General features: G+C 48.0%; 1 protein-coding gene across 1 annotated transcript in view; it reads right to left on the bottom strand.

Moving 5' to 3' along the window:
• Positions 1-22,193, bottom strand: part of Elapor1 (endosome-lysosome associated apoptosis and autophagy regulator 1) — a 73,945-nt gene that overhangs the window by 3,639 nt on the left and 48,113 nt on the right. Inside the window, exons 8-21 of the mRNA XM_050120980.1 lie at positions 17,064-17,152; positions 15,672-15,849; positions 14,928-15,056; positions 14,236-14,326; positions 12,070-12,175; positions 11,696-11,833; positions 10,153-10,416; positions 7,721-7,900; positions 4,770-4,950; positions 3,924-4,020; positions 3,359-3,460; positions 1,634-1,760; positions 1,375-1,553; positions 116-281 (exon numbers count right to left, since the gene is read on the bottom strand). Of these exons, the coding sequence (XP_049976937.1) occupies positions 116-281; positions 1,375-1,553; positions 1,634-1,760; positions 3,359-3,460; positions 3,924-4,020; positions 4,770-4,950; positions 7,721-7,900; positions 10,153-10,416; positions 11,696-11,833; positions 12,070-12,175; positions 14,236-14,326; positions 14,928-15,056; positions 15,672-15,849; positions 17,064-17,152 (2,027 nt within the window). The remainder of the gene's footprint in view (positions 1-115; positions 282-1,374; positions 1,554-1,633; positions 1,761-3,358; positions 3,461-3,923; positions 4,021-4,769; positions 4,951-7,720; positions 7,901-10,152; positions 10,417-11,695; positions 11,834-12,069; positions 12,176-14,235; positions 14,327-14,927; positions 15,057-15,671; positions 15,850-17,063; positions 17,153-22,193) is intronic.

Below are 22,193 nucleotides of genomic sequence, written 5' to 3' on the forward strand. Positions count from 1 at the left end.
AGTGCTGGGAGCTGGGATCAGAGCATAGGTCTTAAATGGAGCAGGGCCACTCAGTGTCCCAGTGTCCTCTCCACCCCTCTAGCTGACCCTCAGTTCACTTCCAGTCCCTCTCTACCTTAGAGGTAAAGGATTTGATCTTCCCAAAGAGTGTCTTCTTGCTGGTAAAGATGAGATCGTCTTCCACGTCCTCTCCTTCCATGATGGCGCAACTGTCAGCTGCTGGCAGGTCGCAGTCTTTGAGGGTAGCATTCATGACCAGTTTGGAGTATTTGTATTCTAGTCTGTGAAACAAGGAAGAGGAAGAGGCAAGATACGAGAATGTAGGAGTGAGGGGAACAATTGGGCAACAAAATGATAGCCCCCTCCCGTCATATAGGTAAGGAGACGGAAGCCTTGTGAAAGGGTATGAAGGGTAAGTGAACAGAAGGAGTATCGGCTCTCTCTCTCTCTCTCTCTCTCTCTCTCTCTCTCTCTCTCTCTCTCCTTTCTTTCTTTCTTTTAGTTTTTAGAGACAAAATTTCTCTGTGTAGCATTTGGAATCTGTCCTGGAATTTGCTCTGTAGACCAGGCTGGGCTTGAACTCACAGAGATCCCCCTGCCTCTGCCTCCCAAGTGCTGGGATTAAAGGCATGCACCACCATCACCCGGCTTGGTTTTTTCTTTAAGGTTGGCTGTTTCTCAAAACAGGAATATTGAAATTATAAAGTCATGCCCTGTTTATTTGTTTTTGGTTTTTATGAGACAGGGTTTCTTATCGCCCAGGCTGACCTGGAGAACTGATATGTAACTGGAGGGTGACCCTAAACTGTTCTCTTGCCTCTACCTCCCAAGTGTTGGGATTACCAGCATGTAACTCTATACCTTGTCTTTGCATTGCTAATAAAAACAACAAATTAAAAACATTGTGCTTTTTCTTTGTTGGATTTTTGAATCCTGTTCTCTTGCATGCTAGGCAATCACTGTCACTGATCTACAACCTCAGCCCAAAGATACTTGATACTCCTTCCTTCCTTCCTTCCTTCCTTCCTTCCTTCCTTCCTTCCTTTCTTCCTATCTTTCCTTTTGAGACAGAGTCTCATTATGCAAACCAGGCTGACCTCAAACTCACAGAGGTCTACTTGTCTCTCCCTCCTAAGTACAGGCATTAAAGACCTGCACCACCAGACCTGGCTTGGTTTTTCCTTAGCGAATTTTAGATAGCCATCCCTGCTCAAGAATGAAGGCCTACAATGGATGAGAGTCTTTAAAAGCCTCTGGCCAATCACAGGGTCATTCGCCAACTCCAAAGAAAATTCTGAGTAACATCCTCAGATGCTTTTCCTGCTCAAGGGTCCAACCCCGATGTCCCCCAGACTCCAACCCCCCACTATGTACTTTTGATTCTTCTTCCAAAAGTAGCAGGTCAGGACGGTGAGCAGGATGGCGGTGCAGGTGCCGGCAGAGATGCCCACTTTTAGCCAGAAATCTATTGTCTTGCAGATGGTGACTCTCTGCTCAGGCAGGGAGATGCCCCCGGAACACAGCTTTGGTTCCCGCCACACGTAAGTCGTCTTCTGTTGGGGAGAAACAAACGGGGACCTCAGAACTCGTCATCTCTCCTCTCCGGGATGTCCCCAGGCAGAGGGTGACCTACCTGAATCCCGGCCACACAACTGCTCACGAAACTGTGGTAGTCGGAGGCTGAGCAGAGTGGACAAGCAGCCACACTCTCCCATAGGAAGTGGAAGTTACAGCCGTCGCAGGTCCCATCGGAGCACATGCTAGCAAAACAGAAAGGATGTTGCTGCGTGATGGGTTGGTGGGAGGTCTGTTTGGATGCCCGTTTCACTTCTTGCCTAATTCATCTCCTCTCTCCCCAAAATCCTTCCCTCAACCTGCCCGTGGCTCAGGTGTTCCCTCTTTCCCTCCCTCTTTCCTTCCTCCCTCTCTTCTATCTGAGACAGGGTCTCACTCTTGAGTTCAAACAGGTCTTAAGCACACAGCAATGCCATGTCTTGGCCTCCCACACGCTGGAAATGTACGGAGGAGCCACCATGACCAGCTGGCGGGTTTGGTCTCCAGTTTCCCCACCTGTTTCTGCTGACGTCAAATGAGAGCTCAGTTTAAGATGTCTGAGTCTAGCACACTCCCAACCCCTAAAGGACTCCTGTCCTCCCCGTGGACATTTTACAGTGGCCACTTTTCTACAGCTCCCTGGCGGAGGGACTGTAGTTGAGATGGAGTTCAGGCATAGACATGTGCTGTGCATATTCGTGTATGACCTGTGAAGGTGAGAGGTTAACCTTGGGTGTTGTTCCTCAGGAGATGTCCACTTTGTTTTGGGGGATAAGGTCTTTCACTGGGACGTGGGGCATGCGGATGTGGGGAGGCTGGCTGGCCAGTGATCTCCGGAGATCCACCTGTCTCCAGCTGTCCAGCACTGCGAGCCCAAGCGGGACACCATGCCTAGCGTCTTACCTAGCATGTTAGGGGCTAGCGAGCTAGCTTATGTCTTCATGCTTATGCACTGAGCACTTTCCCTACTGAGCTATTTCCTCAGCCCCTGGTTTGTCTGTTGCCGGGGGGGGGGGGGGTGAGGGATGCTGTTTTGTTTTTGAAGGTGGCATCTCCTGTAACCCAGGCTGGCCTTGAACTCACTAGGTAGCTGAGAGCAACGTCAACTGGGGCACAGACTGTGGTCTTCATGTAGAGAGAGTGAGGGCAGGGGAGATCTATCCGGGGCGGGGGGGGGGGGCGGGCAATGCACTGGCCTAGACAAAATAAATAAATAAAATAAAACAATAAAAAGGGGCCTCCTTTAGCAAAGGGAAGTCTATGGAGATCCTTCGTATTTCTCCCTGCCCCAGTGTATACCGGCCCCAGTAATATGCAAAAATGTCTTGGTGCTCCTGTCCCTCCCTCCCAAGTTCTGCAATTACAGGCATGCACTCCCACGCCTGGTTTCTGGGTTAGCTCTGTACTTTGCTGAGTGTGATATTCACATTGGTAAGGAACCTTTCTTTCTCCTTGCAGACCATCCAATGGTAAGGAAGCTCTTCTCTGCTTCCACATCATCCGCAGATCAAAATATCCTGTCCCCTCCCTTGCTTTAAGACAAGGTCTCACTGTGTCACCCCAGTGGCCTGAAATTTGACACGTAGACCAAGCTGATGTCTAACTCAGAGATCCACCTGCCTCTGCCTCCCAAGTGCTGGGATTATTTTTTATTTTGAGTTAAGATCTAGAGCCCATGACTGTGTCCCCAAGGGCCCATGAATGTCTCTACAATGACTTTTTTCCCCTTTTAAATAATCTCCCGGCCGTGGGATGGGATGAGTCCAAGGCTGTGGCTAGTGTTGCCTCCCTGCCTGGGGATTACCTGGGGAGCCGCAGGGTGCCAGGAGCAGCTTTCATGGGGTTGCACCTGAGGCGGATGGTGGTTGATCTTCCGGAACTGCAGGACTGGGTCACATCGTTGGATCTGTGGTGAAAGCCAACATCATGAGGGAAGGAATTGTGCCACTGTAATTGGGGAGCCATTATATGGAGTCAACATGGGGTGATCCTTCACTGGCCAAGTAAGACCTTAGGGTCTAGCTTAACAAACAGGGAAGGCCAAACTTTGGTTTTTATGTGGAGAGAGTGGGGACCAGGGAGATCTAGTCAAGAGGGCAATGCATGGCTGGCCTAAGAAAGAAAAGGCTAGGGCATGCTGGGACCTCCTTCAGGAAGGGATGTCTGTGGAGATCCTCCATATTTCTCCCCGCTCCAGCGCATAATAACCCCAGGTTAAGTTACAGCCAGCATTTACTCTGATGACTGGTAGCCCTAGACCTCAGAACCTGCTCAGACTTGACAAGTAGGAGGTGGATAGAGAGGGAGGGGTGCAGATTTGTGGGAGAGTCCAAGATTTCACTGGCCTCACCCTGGTCTCTCATCCTCACCTGAAAAAGAAGACTATGTCCGGGAGCCCTGAGGTCTCTGGGTGGAAGAGTTCAGCTGGGGAGACGATTCCTTCCAAAGTCATGTCTGTCGACACTCCTGTCAAATCAGAGCTCCCAATTAGCTCTCTCTCTAGCATTAGCTGGCAACTACTTCAGTGCTCTCAAGGGCTGTCAGCCACCAACCTGCATTTCATCATATCGCCGAGTAACTCACACAAAAGTGAACCCAAGGCTGAGCAGAGAGGCCAGGGGCACGTGGAATGGAGTTAAAAAACAAAGGGCCGTGTGCATTTCAGTCTCACATTCTCTAACATACACACAAACACACACATACACACAGAGACACACAAACAAACATACACACACAAACACACACACAGACAGGCACACAAGCAAACACACATATACACATAGAGACATACAAACAAACATACACATACACACAGGGAGACACAGAAACAAACATACACACAAACACACACAGAGACATAAACAAACACACATACACAAAGAGACACACACACTCTCACAGACACACACACATACAAACACAGACAGTGAGTGATAAAGAGACACACATATATACATAAACACACAGAGAGACACACACAGAGACATACACATACACAAACACAGACACACACACACACACAAAGACATATGGACACACAAACACAGACACAGAGAGAGAGACAAATAAGACACACACAGAGAGACACAGACACATGGGCACACAAACACAGACTCAGAGAGAGACAATACACAACCACACACACACATATAAAAACCACACACACACACACACACACACACACACACGGTTAACCAAATTTGGAGGTTACTCACCAACAAGTCGGTCAGCAAGACTGACCGGCTGTGAAGACACCCCGGCCTTGTAGCCTGTCACCTCTGAGGGGATGATGACCACCTGGCAGACATAGGCTGTGATGGACTTGGAGAAACCGGCCTCACCTTCAGGGATCCGGATATCAGTGACATTGTCTGTGCACACAGCCATTTTTTTCCCCTAGTAGGGAAATGTGGGGAAAAGCATACGGTCATAGACAAGTACCAAAAGGGACCTTTTTAAAAAAAACACCCAAGAGTTAAGCTTTCCCGTCAGATGTTACAGTAGAATGGCGCTATCAAGAAGACCGAAGGCAGAGGAAGGGCTGGGGAAGGTAAAGATAAGGTCAGTGTCCCAGTTTCTGGACCCTAGTCCCGAAGTCTCCAGCCTGTGTCCTTAGGTCACCTAGACTGTGGTGGCAGCAGCTGCTTTGGAGTGCTAACCAGCTGGTTAAGAGTCCTCCTGTAGCTGGGTCCATACGCTGCACAGAAGCTGAGTTATGTAACGATTCCTGAAGCCAGTGACATTTACTGGACCATCCGGGATGACTGATGTCCCCTTCCTGTCTCCTTTGGTTCAGCTGTTTGTCTTGGAAGCACTGTCTAGAAAGAGACTCCCAGGGACACAAACGGACCCTAGAACCTCGAGGCAGGACATCTAGTCCCCCGACTTTTTTTTTTTTAATGAACTTTTGCTAAATAACCCAGTCTGACCTAGAACTAATGATCACCTGTCTCAGGCTCCCCAAAAGGTGGGATTGCTAGACACTAAAGGCCTCAAAATGGTTAAGGCTGTGTCTTAAATGATAACCTTTTAAGGGGGAGGGAGGTTCTGGGAGAATGAACCCAAGGTCAGACTGTTCAACTGCTCAGCTGTGTTTTCAGCCTCTCCCTCTGTTCTGCGAAAGAGCAAAATAAAGCAAAACGAAACCTGTATTGAGAGAAGAAAATTGTTGCCTTCCTTCCTTCTCTCCCTTCTTCCCTCCCTCCCTCCCTCTTTCCTTCCTTTCTTCCTTTTTTTTTTTTTAAACAGTGTACTACATAGCCTGGCTTTGAACTCCAGATCCAGATCCCCCCAACTTTCTGAGGACCAGTACTGTTTAAATCCCATCATGCCTGGCTCCTCCAGTCCTCAATAACTTTACATGGCTAGCCACACAGATGTTTATCTTGCCTCTGGGAGGCTGAAGCGGGAATAAAAGGATTCCTCACATCACCTCTCCTAACTCACGCACTCGCGCACGCACGCACGCACGCACGCACGCACGCAGGAGACCAGCCACTTTTGCTTTCGTGCTCTGTCTTCCCAGTAACCGCATCTCCTACTCCAGAGGCTTCGCTTTAACCTTTCCGACTTCTAAAGCAAGTGACACCCATCACTGCTCTTTCGTGGATTCTTTTACACCGTGGCATGGTTTCTGTAGAAATCCACTGTTTCCATGCAGAGGCCTCCTCAGCACGGAGATGCGGACTCTGTGCTTTAGAGCTCAGTGTTCCGGGGCAGTGGAAATGGGGTTTGCTAGTTCCTTCCCACTGTTAATTATAGCTCCCGTGTCAGCAGTCAAGAGTGTTAGAGGCAGGATCCCTCTTTACAGTTCTCCCTTTAGGTTGTAGGAGCATAAAGTGGCCGGTGCTGAATTCTCCCCTCATAAAGACCTTCATGTTATTTTCACTGCCTTTGTCAAAAATGATCCACGTAGAGAAACCAAGGGCGGCTTATTCTATCCAGCTTCCAGAAAACAACGCATTGCTACCAGAGACTGCTTCTTTAAGGCTTCTCTTCTTCCTTACGTTGTTTTTTAATTACATTTGTTCATTTATTTTGTGCGTGTGCACAGGGACACAGGTGGAAGTGTGAACCCTTGCGCATGCGTAGGGAGAGCAGCTATCTTACAGCCTCTCTCCTTCAACCATATGGAACAAGGGGGTCTCAAGATCTCTTTATGTTACCCAAGCTGACTTTCACTTTCTGGGCTCAAAAGATCCTTCTGCCTCAGCCTCTTGAGTAGGTGGGACCACAAAAGTGTGCCGCTGTTCTTGACTCTGCCTAGTCCGATGTGGGGTGATAACGGAGGGCTGTGTCCATGAGTGCGTGTCTGCAAGCTTCTGAGGCCAAAGTCGGGTGTCTTCCTCAGTCACATGCCATCTTATTTCCTTGGTGTCCCGCTGAACCTGGAGTTCACCAATTCGCTGGCTAGAAAGCTCCAGGCGTTTGCCTGTCTGCCTCCCAACACCGGGATTGTGGGCCCAAGCTGCCTTGCCTGGCTTTGACCTGGGTGCTGGGAGTCTGAACTCGGGTCCTCTGGTTTGCATGGCCACTGCCTTACCAACCGAGTCCCAGCCCTCTGCTTATTCTTGTGTAAAGAGGATGAGTATCGGGTATCAGAAATAACTGGAGGCTGGAAGTGTTTCTCTTGTAAAGCTTTCCCGTTGTGTGATGGTTTCATATTCCCCACTCAAGGATTCCCAGTCTAGAACTTCAAAACGGGAAATGCTTCCAAAATCTGAAAATTTTTAATATCTCTGAGGGAAGTTCAGGGAACAGTAAACAAAGATCTTACTTTTAAAACATTTTTATTTCCCTAAGTATTTATTGCACATTTAATTTTAGGAATAAGAGCAATCCTCAGAGCCGGGTGGTGGTGGCGCACAACTTTAATCCCAGCACTTGGGAGGCAGAGGCAGGCAGATCTCTGTGAGTTCGAGACCAGCCTGGTCTACAGAGCTAGTTCCAGGACAGGCTCTAAAGCCACAGAGAAACCCTGTCTCTAAAAACCAAAAATAAAAAAGCAATCCTCAGGAGAGTTGCTGCTGTTAAACCCCCTTACTTCTCTCATCCCCCTGCTGCCTCGGGATTCGGTGTGCTTTTGTTTTGTTTTGTTTTCTCCTGCGCTCACCTCCAGCCTCCAACCCCCTTTCCGGTTCTCATGCCGCTAGATCGCACAGCCTACCTGGTTCCCACAGAGACTCAGGGTGAAATGATGGAAATACTTCAGCCCTTTCGAAGTGAAGCTCGGCGCTCCTGCCAGAGAGACGGTGCCGGCCAGAGCTGAGAAGTTGTAGTTGAACGTCCTGGTGGGATGGCTTCGGGTGAAGGAGAAGGTGCAGTCATTGTAGCAGAGGGAGTGGATCTGAGGGGAGAAGGGTCGGGTCAGCAGGCGGTCTGAGGCGTCAGGGCTGTGGTGGGGTGTAACAGATCTCCCCAAGCTGATCCAGCCTGAGCGGAACGAAAGAGGAGGAAGGGAAGAAAGGACTGCAGTGGACATTAGCGGAACAGACCCTGAGAGGATCTACCTTGCCATTCAGTTAACGGCACACAGAAGATGAACACGGCTGAAAGGGGGTTCATATACAATCGCCCATGGTAGCTGTCATGAAAGACGCTGACAGAACTGCCAGCGTTAATATTCCTGCAAGGACGTCCCTGTATATACACAAAGGATTTTGACAAGGACATCTGCCTGGCAAATGTCCACACAGCCTTGGACCGAAGCCACTTTTGTATTAATTATAGTGACCAAGGATCCCTGTTCCAATAAGTCTGACACAATTTTCATTCATGCCCTTGAAATGTCCCCTTTGAATGGACCTGTGGTTTACTGTGGCGCATAAATATTCCGCTGCAGAATTCTGAGGTTCCCAGATGCCAGTAGTCACCGGAGAACTTGTGTCTGAGTTTGTTTTTAATAGTGCTAGGAATTCAAATGAGAGCCTCGTGCAGGCTGGGCAAGGGCTCTTTGACTAAGCCTCTCCTTCAAGCAGAAGACAATGGGGCCCTAACGGAAATAAGGCTTCCAGAGCGGCAAGAAAGAGGCTTCCATGTGCAGCACATACATGGCCATTTAAAACACACTGAACTTTGCCTCCTCTTTCTGGGGTTCTCTGTAGGAAACTGAACTGTGGGAGGGGCTTTGCTTCCTGTTTCTTGCACGTTAGGGACCATTAGTCGCAGCCCGACACACTGCCATTCCCTCCCACAGCAGCAGGGGGAGCTCCTGGGGAAGAAGGCTATGGAGAACGTCCCAGGCCCTCCTAAAAGGTGTCAGCGATCTGTGTGACAATCGTACACACTTTGCAAATAAATGAAGCAGAAGGTTCTGGAATCTGAGGTCACCCTCGGGACTACACCGTGTTTGAAGTCAATCTAGAATACACAGGACCTGATCTCATAAATAAATAAATAAATAAATAAATAAATAAATAAATAAATAAATTTAAAGAATGAATAAAATCTCATGGAGTGATCAGTAAAATACAAACTGGCTATGAGTGCTAATGTGTATCTCAGACCCTTTAATCACGGGTACTGTCTTTGGGGTTTTGTCTTGTTTTAGGTTTTGGTTTTTTGAGACAGGATCTCGGTCTCACGAGTTCTATGCTGGCCTCAAGGTTGCTGTGTAGATAAGAGTAATCTTGAGCTCTTGACTTTCTTTCCTCTACCTAGCAAGTGCTGGGATTACAGGTATGTACCACCACGCCTGGCCTGTACAGGTATGTTGTGGATGTGAAACTTCAGGGGATCTTTGCAGAGATCTAGCAGAGCAGAGCAAACCCTGGGTGGAGGCCAGCGATGCCAACGTATATGTCCCGTCAAAGGTTGACTCACCTTCCCAAGAGAGAGGGGGCAGATTCCTGTGTGCACAGGCTGGATTGGACTAGGCTGAATTTGAGCCACAGACCCCGTCCTCACTATTTCTTCCCTTCCGGTGTCCGCACAGAGGCCAAATAGCCCTCTAGACCCCAAGGTTACTAGCCAGCTCTCCACCAGCTGAAGATGAGACTTGTCTACTACAGAGGGAAGACAAGACCTCCTGCTAAGAACTCAACCACTGTTGAAATAGGAGCGGCGGGGCTGCGTCCCCGGCACCCGGCCGCCCGCATGGCTAGCTTATGCTCAGAAATAATTACACGGAAACTGTATTCTTTCAAACACTGCCTGGCCCGGCTAGTTCCAGTTTCTTATTGGCTAGCTCTTACATATTGTTCTAACCCATTTCTAATATTCTGTGTAGCCCACGAGCTGGCTTACCAGGGAGGATCTTAACCTGCGTCTGTCTGGAGCGGGAGAATCATGGCGACTCTCTGACTAAGCTTCTTTTTCCCAGCATTCTCTTCTGTTTACTCCACCTACCTAAGGGTGGGCCTATCAAGGGGCCTAGGCAGTTTCTTTATTAATAAGAAATCACTCCCACATCAAACCACCACGTTGGTATCACACCCTGTTGGTGTCCTCCACAACAACCTGAGCATGGGATGGCGTGGGTGTTGCTAGGGATAGCATGTGGGTATCAGACCCCACCCCCACCCCCTGAGAATCCCATCCAGAACCCAGCGCCCATCCAAGCAGAGGGCAAAGGTCACCATGTGTGGCAAGTGCTGGCACCTTATTGCTCTTGGTCCCGGAGCCACAGGGCACACAGGCTTGTGCGCCGTAAGGCTGGTGGGCTTTCAGGATGGTGTTAGGGGGGCAGAGGTGGCAGGTTCCGGAATCTCGGTCAATGTAATGGCCAGCAGGACAAGAGGTGCAGGAGGAGCCCACATCAGAGGCTTCTAGGGCGCAGGGACGGCAGTAGGAGGCCACGCCACCTATGACGTTGGTGACATTGATGGAGTAGATCTTGGCAACATCATTAGTGTACTTTCTGCCCTGGAGATGAGAAAACAGGGTCAAAGGAAGGGGAGGCCTGAGCCAGCAGCAGCTATTCAAAGTGCAGAAAGTCGATTTTATTTTTACTTTATTTATTTGTGTGTACATCATATATGTGCATGTGTGTTCACATGTGGAAGCCAGAAGTAGACACAAGACCACCAGACTTTTTTTCTTCCTTCCTTCCTTCCTTCCTTCCTTCCTTCCTTCCTTCCTTTCTTTTTTGGTGCTTCTTTTCTTTTTCTTTCTTTCTTTTCTTTTTTTTTTTTTTTTTTTTTTTTGGAGGGGGTGGTTTGAGACAGAGTTTCTCTGTGTAACAGCTCTAACTGTCCTGGAACTCACTCTGTAGACCAGTTTGGCCTCGAACTCATAGAGATATAGAGATCCTTGTGCCTCTGCCTCCCAAGCGCTAGATTAAAGGCACAGCCACCACCGCCCGGCTGACACCAGACATTCTTTTACCATCCCCACCTTACTTTTTGAGACAGGGTCTCTCATTGAACTGTCTCATGTCCTGGTTTTTACATGGGTGCTCGAGATCAAACATGGCTCATATGGCAAGAGCTTTTATTGACTGAGACATGTCCCCAGTTCTTTTTAAGGCTTATCCCATGATGCCTAGGAAGAACCTAAGAAGCATCTTTCTCACTTTATTTAGTGGTGATCCTTTGTATGCTAATTAAAATTAGTAACACTAGAAGTGTTACTTTTAGTAAATTTAAATGTTAAAAAGACAATGATTTTTTTCTTTTTCTTTTCTTTTTGGCTTTTTGGAGACAAGGTTTCCCTGTGTAGCCCCTGCTGTCCTGAAACCAGCTTTTGTAGACCAGGCTGGCCTTGAACTCACAGAGATCTGCCTGCCTCTGCCTCCCAAGCGCTGGGATTAAAGGCGTGCACCACTACTGCCCCAGAAGCCAGATTTGGTAATCTAGCTCTGGGAAGGGTAAAACTGGAAGATCGAAAGTTCCAGGTCAGCCTGGGTTATGTACCGAGACCCTGTCTCAAAAACGAAAGGAAAGCAGAGTGGTGTTTCTTAAAAATAGCCGCAGATCTGGCTTCACCCATGCTGGGGATTATAAGGAGGGACAGATGACTGAAGGTATGCAATGCTATCTTCCCTGGAAACCATGAAGAAAAGGTTATAAGCCCTCAGAGGGCTACGCCAAGCCTTCTCAAAAGTGTGCATGATTACGAACTCAGAAGCGTGCAAGCATGCATGAGCTCACACCGGGATTCCTCCCGTGCGCACAGTCTGCCCCTGGGATGGAGAGGGACTCACAGTTTTGTGCAGAGTGGTCCTCTGGAAGGCCCATGTGAAGCTCACAGTGGCATTCTCCTCGATGATGTAGGTGTAGGACTGCTTGCCTTTGGGGCCTTTCCACGTCTCCACTGGAGTGTTGGTCCTAGAGTTCATGCCCTGAGTCCGGGATAGACAAGTGAGGAAGGGGTCATTGCTCCAGGAAGCAGGCACTACCCTGTGGGCTGTCGCAGTGGTCAGACCTGTTCTAAGTACTACGGAGCCCCTGGTAGTCACTCTGGGCTGGTGCCCTGTGGAATCACCATAATGGTCGCCCAATCCCATCGCCTTACCGCTAGGGCAAGCTGGGCCCACCCTCCGGCAGAAGCCCCCAGCTACTTAGAGAAGAAACATACCACCATGAAGTAGAGCTCACAGTTCACAGAGCAGACGGTCTCGAAGACAAATGTGATCCTGGCCACCTCTTTGTTCTCTGTGTCGGCCATCACTGACTGGGGAGGTCTGCGGGACATCAACTACAGATCATCTCCGAAGCCAAGCAGGGCTACTTAAAGAGTCTAGACAGCGGAAAGGGTCAGTTGAGGGTTTGAGGGACCTGGGGGGAGGAGTTGGAAAGATTGAGACCTAAGTCCAACTATGCCATCCAAGCTATATGACCTTCACCTGGCCAATGCGTAGCTCCCTTGGCTAATGAATGGAAGTGATAATTATCTTTATCTCTCATTATAGTATCGCTGCACAACAGTACTCAGGGTGGTAACGTACTTTATAAAATGCAGTAAGAACCATCCTACTCAATCTTCTTGCCTCAAGTAACAATGAACTCGAGAGATGGCTCAGTGGTTTAGAGCGCTTGTTACTCTTGCAGAGGACCCAGGTTCACAAGCATACACAACCTCAGTTCCAGGGATCAAACTGACACACACAAGGTGTATATACACGCATCTATGTAAAACATTCATACACACAAAGCATATTAAATTATCTATTAAAATTTCATAAAAATAAACTGTAAGTGGTACTGTGGCCTTATTTTCTCTTTAAATTTTTTAAAATATTTATTTATTTATTTATTATGTATACAATATTCTGCCTGTGTATATGCCTGTAGGCCAGAAGAGGGCACCAGACCCCATTACAGATGGTTGTGAGCCACCGTGTGGTTGCTGGGAATCGAACTCAGGACCTTTGGAAGAACAGGCAATGCTTTTAACCTCTGAGCCATCTCTCCAGCCCCTCAAGATTTATTTATTTTATGTATACAAGTATTCTGCCTGCATGTATGTCTGAATGCCAGAAGAGGGCATCTGATCTCACTACAGATGACTGTGAGCCACCATGAGGGTGCTGGGACTTGAACTCAGGGCCTCTGGAAGAGCAGCCTGAGCCATCTCTCCAGCCCTGCTGTGGCGTTATTTCTAAGTTTCTAAAACTCTCGCTGCTGTCATGAGGAGGAAGGATTGACGTGGCCAACCAGTGAGAGAAGCTGGGTAGACCAACACAGCATGGGTCCTGCATCAGTTTGTTTCACTGCTGTGATAAATCACTGAACAGGAAGCAGCTAAGGGAGGAAGGGCTTATCTCGGCTCACAGTTTAAGGGGATACAGTCCACATGATGGGAAACAGGGAAGCTGGAGTATGAGGTGACCAGGTGTGTCCAAAGTCAGGTAGCAGCCAGACACACGCTGCCACTCCACCCACTTCCTCCTTCCTAGGCTGAGGCCTAGGATCCCAACCCGCATAGATAGCTTATTCTCCTTAGTCAGACCTCGACCTGCATAGAAAGCCCTTCCTCCTTAGTTAGACCCTGACTCGCATAGACAGCTCTTCCCCCTTAGTTAGACCCTGACCAGCATAGACAGTAGCTCTTTCTCCTTAGACCTTTCCAGAAATTCCCTTCTTGGGGCTGGTGAGATGGCTCAGTGGTTAAGAGCACTGACTGCTCCTCCATTGGACCCGGGTTCAATTTCCAGCACCCACATGGCAGCTCAGAGCTGTCTGTAGCTCCAGTTCAAGAGAATCTGACATCATTATACCAATGCGCATGAAATAAAGTTAAATAAAGCTTTTTTTTTTTTTAAAATTCCCTTCTCAACATACGTAGAGGTATGTCTCCTAGGTAATTCAAATCTCAAGCTGACATTCAAAATAAACCATCATGGGTGCAGGGGTGATCTACAGAGACTGCTCAGTGATTTGGGGTACTGGCTGCTCTTGCAAAGGACTGGGGTTCCATTCTGAGCACCTACATGGTGGCCTGCAGTTGTCTGTCACTTCAGGTCTAGAGAATCTAGTGTCCCCTTCTGTCCTTTCATGGGGGCATACACATACACTCAGGCAAACACTCGTACACATACAAAATAAAAATAAATAAAAATTAACTAAGAACATGTCCTGGTGTACAGTTAACGTGGCCATGGTGTGCTCTTCTCTGTTCTGGATTGATACCGAAGAGAAAACAAAACTCAAATCTGGAGGCCTCTCCACGTCACATTCTCAAGGACGTGGGCTTTGGAAGAGGCCAGGTTGGCTTGGGCTCCCCTGGTTTTGTAGTCCTCACCTAAATCCTGGCACAACTAGAGTGAGAATCATGAAGTCGTTGTCTGAGGCTCCAACAGCCGTATAAATGTAGTCACCAGCCACCTCCCAGCCTGGAAAAGGAGAGGGAAGGGTCAATATGATAATAACACTGTCCTGCAAGGTATCCAGACCTGATGCTCATCTGACAACTAACTTACTACTATCTTCATTTCTTCTTATTTATCTTCTTTCCTCCCTCTTTCTCTCTTTCTCCTCAACCCCCTTCCTTTCTTCCCTCTAGACCAGATCTCACTCTGTAGCCTAGGCTATCCGGGACTTGTGATAATACTCCTGCCTCAACCTCTTTTGTTTTCTCTTTAATATTTTTGTTGTTTTGAGAAGGATTTCACACTAAGACCAGCCTGGAATTCACTATTGCCTCATATTTGCAGTAATGCTCCTGCCTCAGCATCTTGAGTGCTGAGATTACAGGCCTGAGCCACCAAGACCGGCTTGTTTATGCTTTTCCTAGCTCCTTTCTCTCTCTGAAACTAAACGTGTCCATGGAGGGAGTGGAACTCTCAAGGGAGTCATGATTCCCAGTGGGACAGCAAAGAGTGAGAGCACAGGGGAAGGGAGGAGAGGCAGTTACGGGGCAAGGGGAGGGGAGAGGCAGTCACCAGGGTAAGGGGGGAGAGGCAGTTACGGGGTAAGGCGGGGGGAGGCAGTCACCGGTCAGGACTTTGTACTCGAAGTTGATTCCGCTGAGAACAGTAGTTTCCATGTTGGAGGGCAGCGTGCTCCACCATTTGTATTCAAATCCCACTGCAGGCTCAGTTCCCGCTGGGCAGTGGGTACAATCTAGAAGAAGCACAAGACTAGGTCAGTGTCTGAACCTGCTGCCAGACAGACAAGTGGCCGCCAAACAGTGGGCCGACCGCGCGGTGCTGCAGCACGAAGTTCGGTCAGAGGTACTCAAACAACCCGTTTAAATTAGACACACTGACCAGAACTCCAGCTGTTCCTACTGATTAGACATTCGCTTTGATGCACCTTTTAAGCTCGCTCAGGTACGTCACAGGATTCCCACGTTGTCATCAAATGCATTTGTTCTAGCAGGTACACAGCACTCCGCCCCCAACTCCCTTGTGTCCTGTAACTTATAGGTTGCCATTCTGTCCAGTTGGTCATCTTAGCCCCATGGACTTTCTAGTTAGCAGCTTTGCCGCATCCTGGACACCTCTCTGTGAAGACTGAGACTCTCAAGACCTGAGTCACGCTCACAGAGACAGCAAGGCAGAAGACAGGGCAATCTGACGCTGACCTACAGACTCCTGAACCTGGTCCTCGGAACTGGCCTGCCCTTCACTGCCTTCAGAGGATGGGTAGAGGGCACTCGGCTAGCTCCTCTGGGAATCACCAACCCCCAATATTAGGATGGAGAGGATGTAGGAAACAGAGCAAGAGTGTTGTTACCGGAGCCATTGGAGTATGAGCCGTAGGGGCAGGGTTCGCAGGTGCTGTTGTTGGTTTTGAAGAAGCCTGGGTTGCAGGGCGGGCATTGGGTCTTCACACCAGAGGCGGGCAGCTTCACTGATCCCTCGAGGTCCTCACCACAGATTTTTGGTATGGCCCATTTGTACATGAGCTGTGTCTGCAAACATGAAGTAAGCAAGATTCAGCATGGGTGGGATGTAGACCGTGTTTCAAAGCAGAACATGGGGGTTGGAGGATACCAGAGATCTGGCCCAGGATGAGAACTCCAGAAACAGTAGAGAATTCTGTTCTGGTCACATGTTTGCCACAGTGACTGTCTGCCAAACAACATTAGCCAGAGGAGGAAGGGTGCGTCTAATGAGGGTTCTGTGATAGAGGAGGTGGTGACCAGTTGTCTCTGGTAAAGATTTGTATACTCTTGCCAAAAATAAAAATCTTTTTATCAGCTGAGCATGGTTATGCACACCTTTAATCCCAGTGCTCAGGAGGCAGAGGCAGGAGGATCGCTCTGAGTTCTAGGCCAGCACTGTATATATAATGAGACTACTTCAAAACAGTCAAAACAAAACTCCCCTGTTGATTAGCATTTTCAAAAAGGCTTTCTCCGGCTCCTCCGGCTCGTTCTGTTCTTTAGGATTCTTCCAGGCCCTACACATTCTCTCCATTGCCTCATGGTGGTGGGATCCTCTTTCTCCTCTGTCTGTTTGTTGGTTTTGTTTTGTTTTTCAACAAGGTTTTTCTGTGAAGCCCTGGCCATACCGGGACTCGCTCTGTAGACCAAGTGCTGGGATTAAAGGTGTGCACCACCACTGTCCGGCGCTCCCCTGCTGCCCTTGGGAGCTCTGTGAATGTGGGGTTGTATCTCAGTGGCCTCTGGTTCACAGCCTGACGCATCAGTTCACACAAACATTGCTTGTCAGTCCAGAGACAACCAGACTACAGGGATAGGAAGTCTAGTGTGGGTGGGGGCTGGGGAGAAACAGTGGGCACTAGAACCGGTTAGGCCACTCTCCAGGGAGTTGGAAGTGGGAAGAGAAGTCCTCTGCTCTCAGCTGAAGCAGCTAGCACATGAGACTGGGTCTCTCTATGGATGGGCAGGTGGGGCCCGCGGATGAGCAAAGGAGAGAAACCAAGCAAAAGAAAATTGGTGGGTTCGAAAAAGAACACATGAAAATACTGAGTGTCACACACGGGCAGAAACAGTGTCTGACCTGAACACGAAGCCGTGTCCTTTGGCCCCCCCACCAGCCTGGGTTCATCATGCAGGTTGGTGGGGGAGTTCTCCAGTGTCAGTTTCACTGACCACTGGAGTTGGAACTGTGGTCAAGTCTAAGGAACAGGGAAGGGAGGGGCTCCAAGTGTGCTACCCACCTCTCCATTAGCATCACAGGCTGTGTGGGTATAGAAATAATCCTTGTCTGTGCAGGCTGGGCGCACTTTGCAGGTGGAAGATCCTTTTTCTAAAGGACCAAAGGGAGAAAAGAAATATTTCAAGTTAAAAAAAAATATTTCAATTTATACGAGAGAGCAGCCCAGGTCTTACCCAAATACTAGCCACTCGTGGCTACTGGCTAGTGGCCAGCAGTGCCCCAGGCCATGGGTGCACTTCCAGAAAGCATTCGCTTTCTGTTTTTATTGTTTGCCTCCTCCTCCTCCTTCTATTTTTCTGGGAGGGAAGGGGGCAGGATAGCTTAACCTGAAACTCACCGTGAAGTCTAGGCTGGCCTCAGACTTGAACCAATTCCGCTTTAGCGTCTCGGAGGGCTAGGATTGCAGGCGTGAAACTGCATTCGCACATGCACCCCCCCCCCCATGAACACATAGACGTGTGCATACACACACACTTGAGAGAAAAAAAATGAGTAAAAACACACTGCTTTATGGGATTCCCCATTGTAATTCCCCTAACTGCTGCATCCAGCACTTCTAATATGAATGCTGTGTCCTCTGCAGAGAAGCATTTCATAAGGGTGAGGCAGCCTCTCCTTCCGGATATTGAAGAAGGACGCTTAAAAGAAATGCCAGATTACTTGATAGGCAGCACGGTGCCATCCAATGAGATTGCAAGGGAGGCGGATCTAGGCTTGGATCCCAACTCCTTATTTAGTAGCTGTGTCATGGTAGGCAAACTACTTAACCTCTCTCAGCTCCCGCCTCCCAGGAGCAGGAGTAACAGTGGTGTTACTACAGCGATGGAGCCAACACAGGCCTGGCCTGCTGAATGGCAGTTATGGGAACTGAGGGGATGGCTCAGCACTCTGAGCACTTGTTCTTTCGGAGACTGGATTTCAGTTCCACCCACACTGAGCAGTTCCATAACCGCCTTCAACTCCAGCTACAGAGGGTCTCCTCTGACCTCGCTGGGAACCTACATGTAGGTGCAGATACATTCACAAAGATACACACACATACATATAAATAAACAATAGATATTTTTATATAAAAAAAGAAATGGCAGTCGCTATTATGGCCTGCAAGCCTGCGCATTCTTTTTTATTAAGAACTGCCCGGGATCTAGTTCAAGGACAGGCTCCAAAAACCACAAAGAAACCCTGTCTCGAAAAAACAAACAAACAAACAAAAAGAACTGCGGGGGGGGGGGGGGGGGGGGGGGAGATGGCCCAGAGGTCAGAGGTTAAGAGCACTGGCTGCTCTTCCAGAGGTCCTGAGTTCAATTCCCAGCAACCACATGGTGGCTCACAACCATCTGTACTGAGATCTGGCGCCCTCTTCTGGCGTGCGAGGATACATTGAGGCAGAATGTTTTATACATAATAAATAAATAAATCTTAAAAAAAAAACCTGCCCTAGGATGGTGCCAAGTGTGGGGCTGGAATTTCCACACAGGGCCTGAGAAAGCTGGAGAAAAAAATGGGGGGGGGGACAAAAAACAAAAAACAAAACAACAAAAAAAATAGATACAGCTCCTTTGACAGGCGCTGTTGAGCAGAGCACTTGAGCAGCTGGCACAGTAAGTAGAAACTTCAGGTTAAGTGAAAAATGCTTATTGTATGTAGTCTTACTATGTTAATGCTAAAACCTTTCTTTTTATTTAGCCGAAAAAGGGAAAATGTTATGAAATATTTGTTTACCTATGCAAAGATGTACTGCATTTGTTTAACTATGTAAAGATGTGTTGCCGTTTTACCTTGCCTGCCTAAGGCACCTGACTGATCTAATAAAAAGCTGAATGGCCAAAAGTGAGAGAGGCCTTCTGGGCAAGGAGAGTAACTAAGAGGAGGAATTTAGGCTCAAAAGGGGAAAGAAAGAAAAAGAGACACCAGGAAGACAGCGAGGGCCAGACAGACCCTAGACAGGGAGGAAGCAGGAAAGTAGAACATCCGGAATGAAAGCAAAGTAAAAAACCCTGAGGCAAAACGTAGATGAATATGGCTCAGAGGTTAAGAGCATTGCCTGCTCTTCCAAAGGTCCTGAGTTCAATTCCCAGCAACCACATGGTGGCTCACAACCATCTTTAATGGCGTCTGGTGCCCTCTTCTGGCCTGCAAGCATACACACAGACAGGATATTGTATACATAATAAATAAATAAATAAATAAATAAATAAATAAATAAATAAATGGTAAAAAAAAACGTAGATGAATAGAAGCAGGTTGAATTAAGTTAAAAGAGCTAATGGGACAAGTCTGCGTTAACGTCAAACATTCATAATTAATAATAAGTCACCGTGTCTTTCTTTGGAAGTTAGTTGGTAGTCCCCCAAAAAATTCCAACAAACCAGGAGATTGACTAAGGTTTAGGAATCTCTTCCCCCACCTTCTAAAGAGGCCTCCCTCCTCAGCTGGTCCCTTCCTTCTCCCAGACAACTTCCTGCATCAGAAACTCTGCAAAGGGTGCCTTGTCGGCCTGCACTGGGAGTTCCTGAGACTGAACATCTCCCCACCTCTTCTGTCCCTGTCTCATTAGGCGGGGACAGAAGGAAGGAAGGGCTGGGAAACAGCTGGAATCTTCTCAGTTCATTTATTGGGTAAACAAGCAGGAGGCCCAATTCGGAGGCTGTTGACTGACTTGGCCAGGGGAGGTTTGGGGGAGGTGCTGAACACGTGCCAGTTCCCAGGGCCTTGTGTATCAAACCTGGCAGAGCACAAGGTAGAAGGTGTATTTGGCACAAAGACCTTTGTTCTGCTGGTTAAACATTTGCTTAACCTGACACCCCAGGTCTGTTTAGCAGAAATGGCCCAGCTGTTTACACACAGACCACTGAGAAAACGCCTTTCATAAATAATTAACTTGAATGCTGAGACAGACCTCGCTTTTCTAGCTCAAGTCTAGGAAACCAAGGGGTTTAAGTTGGGCATTAGTTAAGTGTGAAAAAGTCACCTACAGTTTGGTTGGCTGAGGGAGTGCGCGTGGCTTGAGGGGACTGCTCCTGGGGAAAATGCAAGAAGGCCTTTACCTCCAGGCCGGGGTCCTCTTTCTGTGCCTCCCTTCTCCTGCCAATATTTTCACTCCACTTCCAGTACGGTGTTCTCCCTGGGACCCATTTCCTCAGCAGACACAGGACCCAAGGTACATTAAGGCTCAGCTCCTACCAGCTCAGACTCTTGGTGGGCCCTTCTGCCTCTGGGAACTAACCTCTCATTTGTAAATGGGGAGCTCACTCCCATGTCAGGTTCTGAGTAATAAATGAGATAAAGTCGCATTGAATGTGAACTTCTATACACGTAACCTATTATTGTAAGCTGCGGTGAGAACATTTTCATATTAGAAGAGGTGAGAATATGGACAGGCCTTCATGAAGCATGAATTAATAATGTTAGTGCTCAGGGGTCAAGGTGAGCAGGAGATCGCAGTGGGTAAAGGGGTCCTCACCACCACACTGACAACCTGAGTCTGATTCCTGAGATCCATATAGCAGGAGAGGACTGGCTCCTTCCTGAAAGTTGTTCTCTGACCTCCACATGTGTGCAGTGGCATGCACACATGTTCATGCACATGTCTCCCCCCATGAGATAGATAGATAGATAGATAGATAGATAGATAGATAGATAGATAGATAGATAGATAGATCGATCAGTGCTTAGGGTTAGAACTCAGTAGAGGAGGGCTTGCCTAGTATGTACACTGTTCTGAGTTCTAGCCTCAACATTACAAAAAAAATTAAAAAATAGCAATTACACAGCACTCAGGAGGCAGAGGCAGACAGATCATGGTGAGTTCGAGGTCAGCCTGTTCTGCAGAGTGAGTTTCACAACAGCCAAGGCTACACAAAGACATCCTGTCTTGAAAAACTAAAAGAGAAAATAGCAATTACAAACTGCTAGGCCCATTTCTAGATCCTTCTCTGTATTAGCCAGTCCCCACACTGTCACCATGAGGTAGATACAATCACTGTCACTTCTGTTTTAGGGATAAAGAAATGGACGCACAATTGCTTCTTGGGCTTCCACTAGGAATGTATACAGAAACTGCAGCAAAGACAAGCGACAGGCCCTAAGTGTTGGGTAAAGAAGAATTGCTGTGATTTGTTTGATAAAGAGCTGAACGGTCAGTTGCTAGGCAGGAGAGCATAGGTGGGCTTTCCAGGGAGAGAGAGGAAAAGGAGGAGGAATTTAGACGCACAAGATTTGTGAGTGAGACGCAGGGAGAGCGGGGGATGTGCAGTACAGAGATGAGGTAACAAGCCATGCGGCAGAATGTAGATTTAAAAATATTGGTTAATTTAAGCTATAAGAACTAGTTAGGAACAAGACTAAGCTAAAGCCAAGCTTTCCTAATTAATAATAAGCCTCCTTATAATAATCATAGGTCTCCTAATAATAAGTCTCTTATTTGTGGGCTGGTGGTCCTGAGGAGAAAGTACTACCGCACCTAGGTGAGTGGTGAAGCTGAGATTTGAACCCAGCGAGTATGTTCTGGAGACCCTGCCCTTAAACCTTATGGGCTTCAATTAGAAAATGGATTGCTAGCATTTAACACAGCACAAAGGAGTTGACCGGAGCTATCATGCTAAATTACCCCAGGAACCTTCTAGTTTCGCCCGTGTTTCCACCCCAAATATCTTGTCCCCATGAAACTGCAGATTCATCTCGTAAGACCTCAGCTGGTGAAGAACAGCTTTAAGAATTCAGCTCCTTGATTAACAATTTCATGACAATGCTTGGACAGAAATCAGCCTATACAGCATTGGCCAAAACACAGTTTTTCTACAACTACCTTGTCATTCAAACCGTTGCACAATTGCTGAGTTAGAAACCGAGCCAATGAGAGACCAACAAAGACACCATTGATAGAGGTGGAGAAGGGAAGAGGAATAAAAATTAAAATGGAAAAACAGGAATTTAGATGTTTGGCTAGAAACTTCCTCCCAGATCTAAACTTTCTTGTCTGCCTGAAAAACTATACATTTGGCAAGATCTGTGCAGAAAAATAGGGCTCTTGTATCAGGAGCATAAAAGCAAGCGAGCCACAGGTCAGCCCATCCTGGGCTAACAACCACACATCTTACCACCTGAGTGACACACGGGGGGGGGGGGGGGG

Source organism: Alexandromys fortis, unplaced genomic scaffold (assembly GCF_014885135.2).
Source record: "Alexandromys fortis isolate MF-2015 unplaced genomic scaffold, M_Fortis_MF-2015_v1.1 scaffold_176, whole genome shotgun sequence".
Lineage (NCBI taxonomy): Eukaryota > Metazoa > Chordata > Mammalia > Rodentia > Cricetidae > Alexandromys > Alexandromys fortis.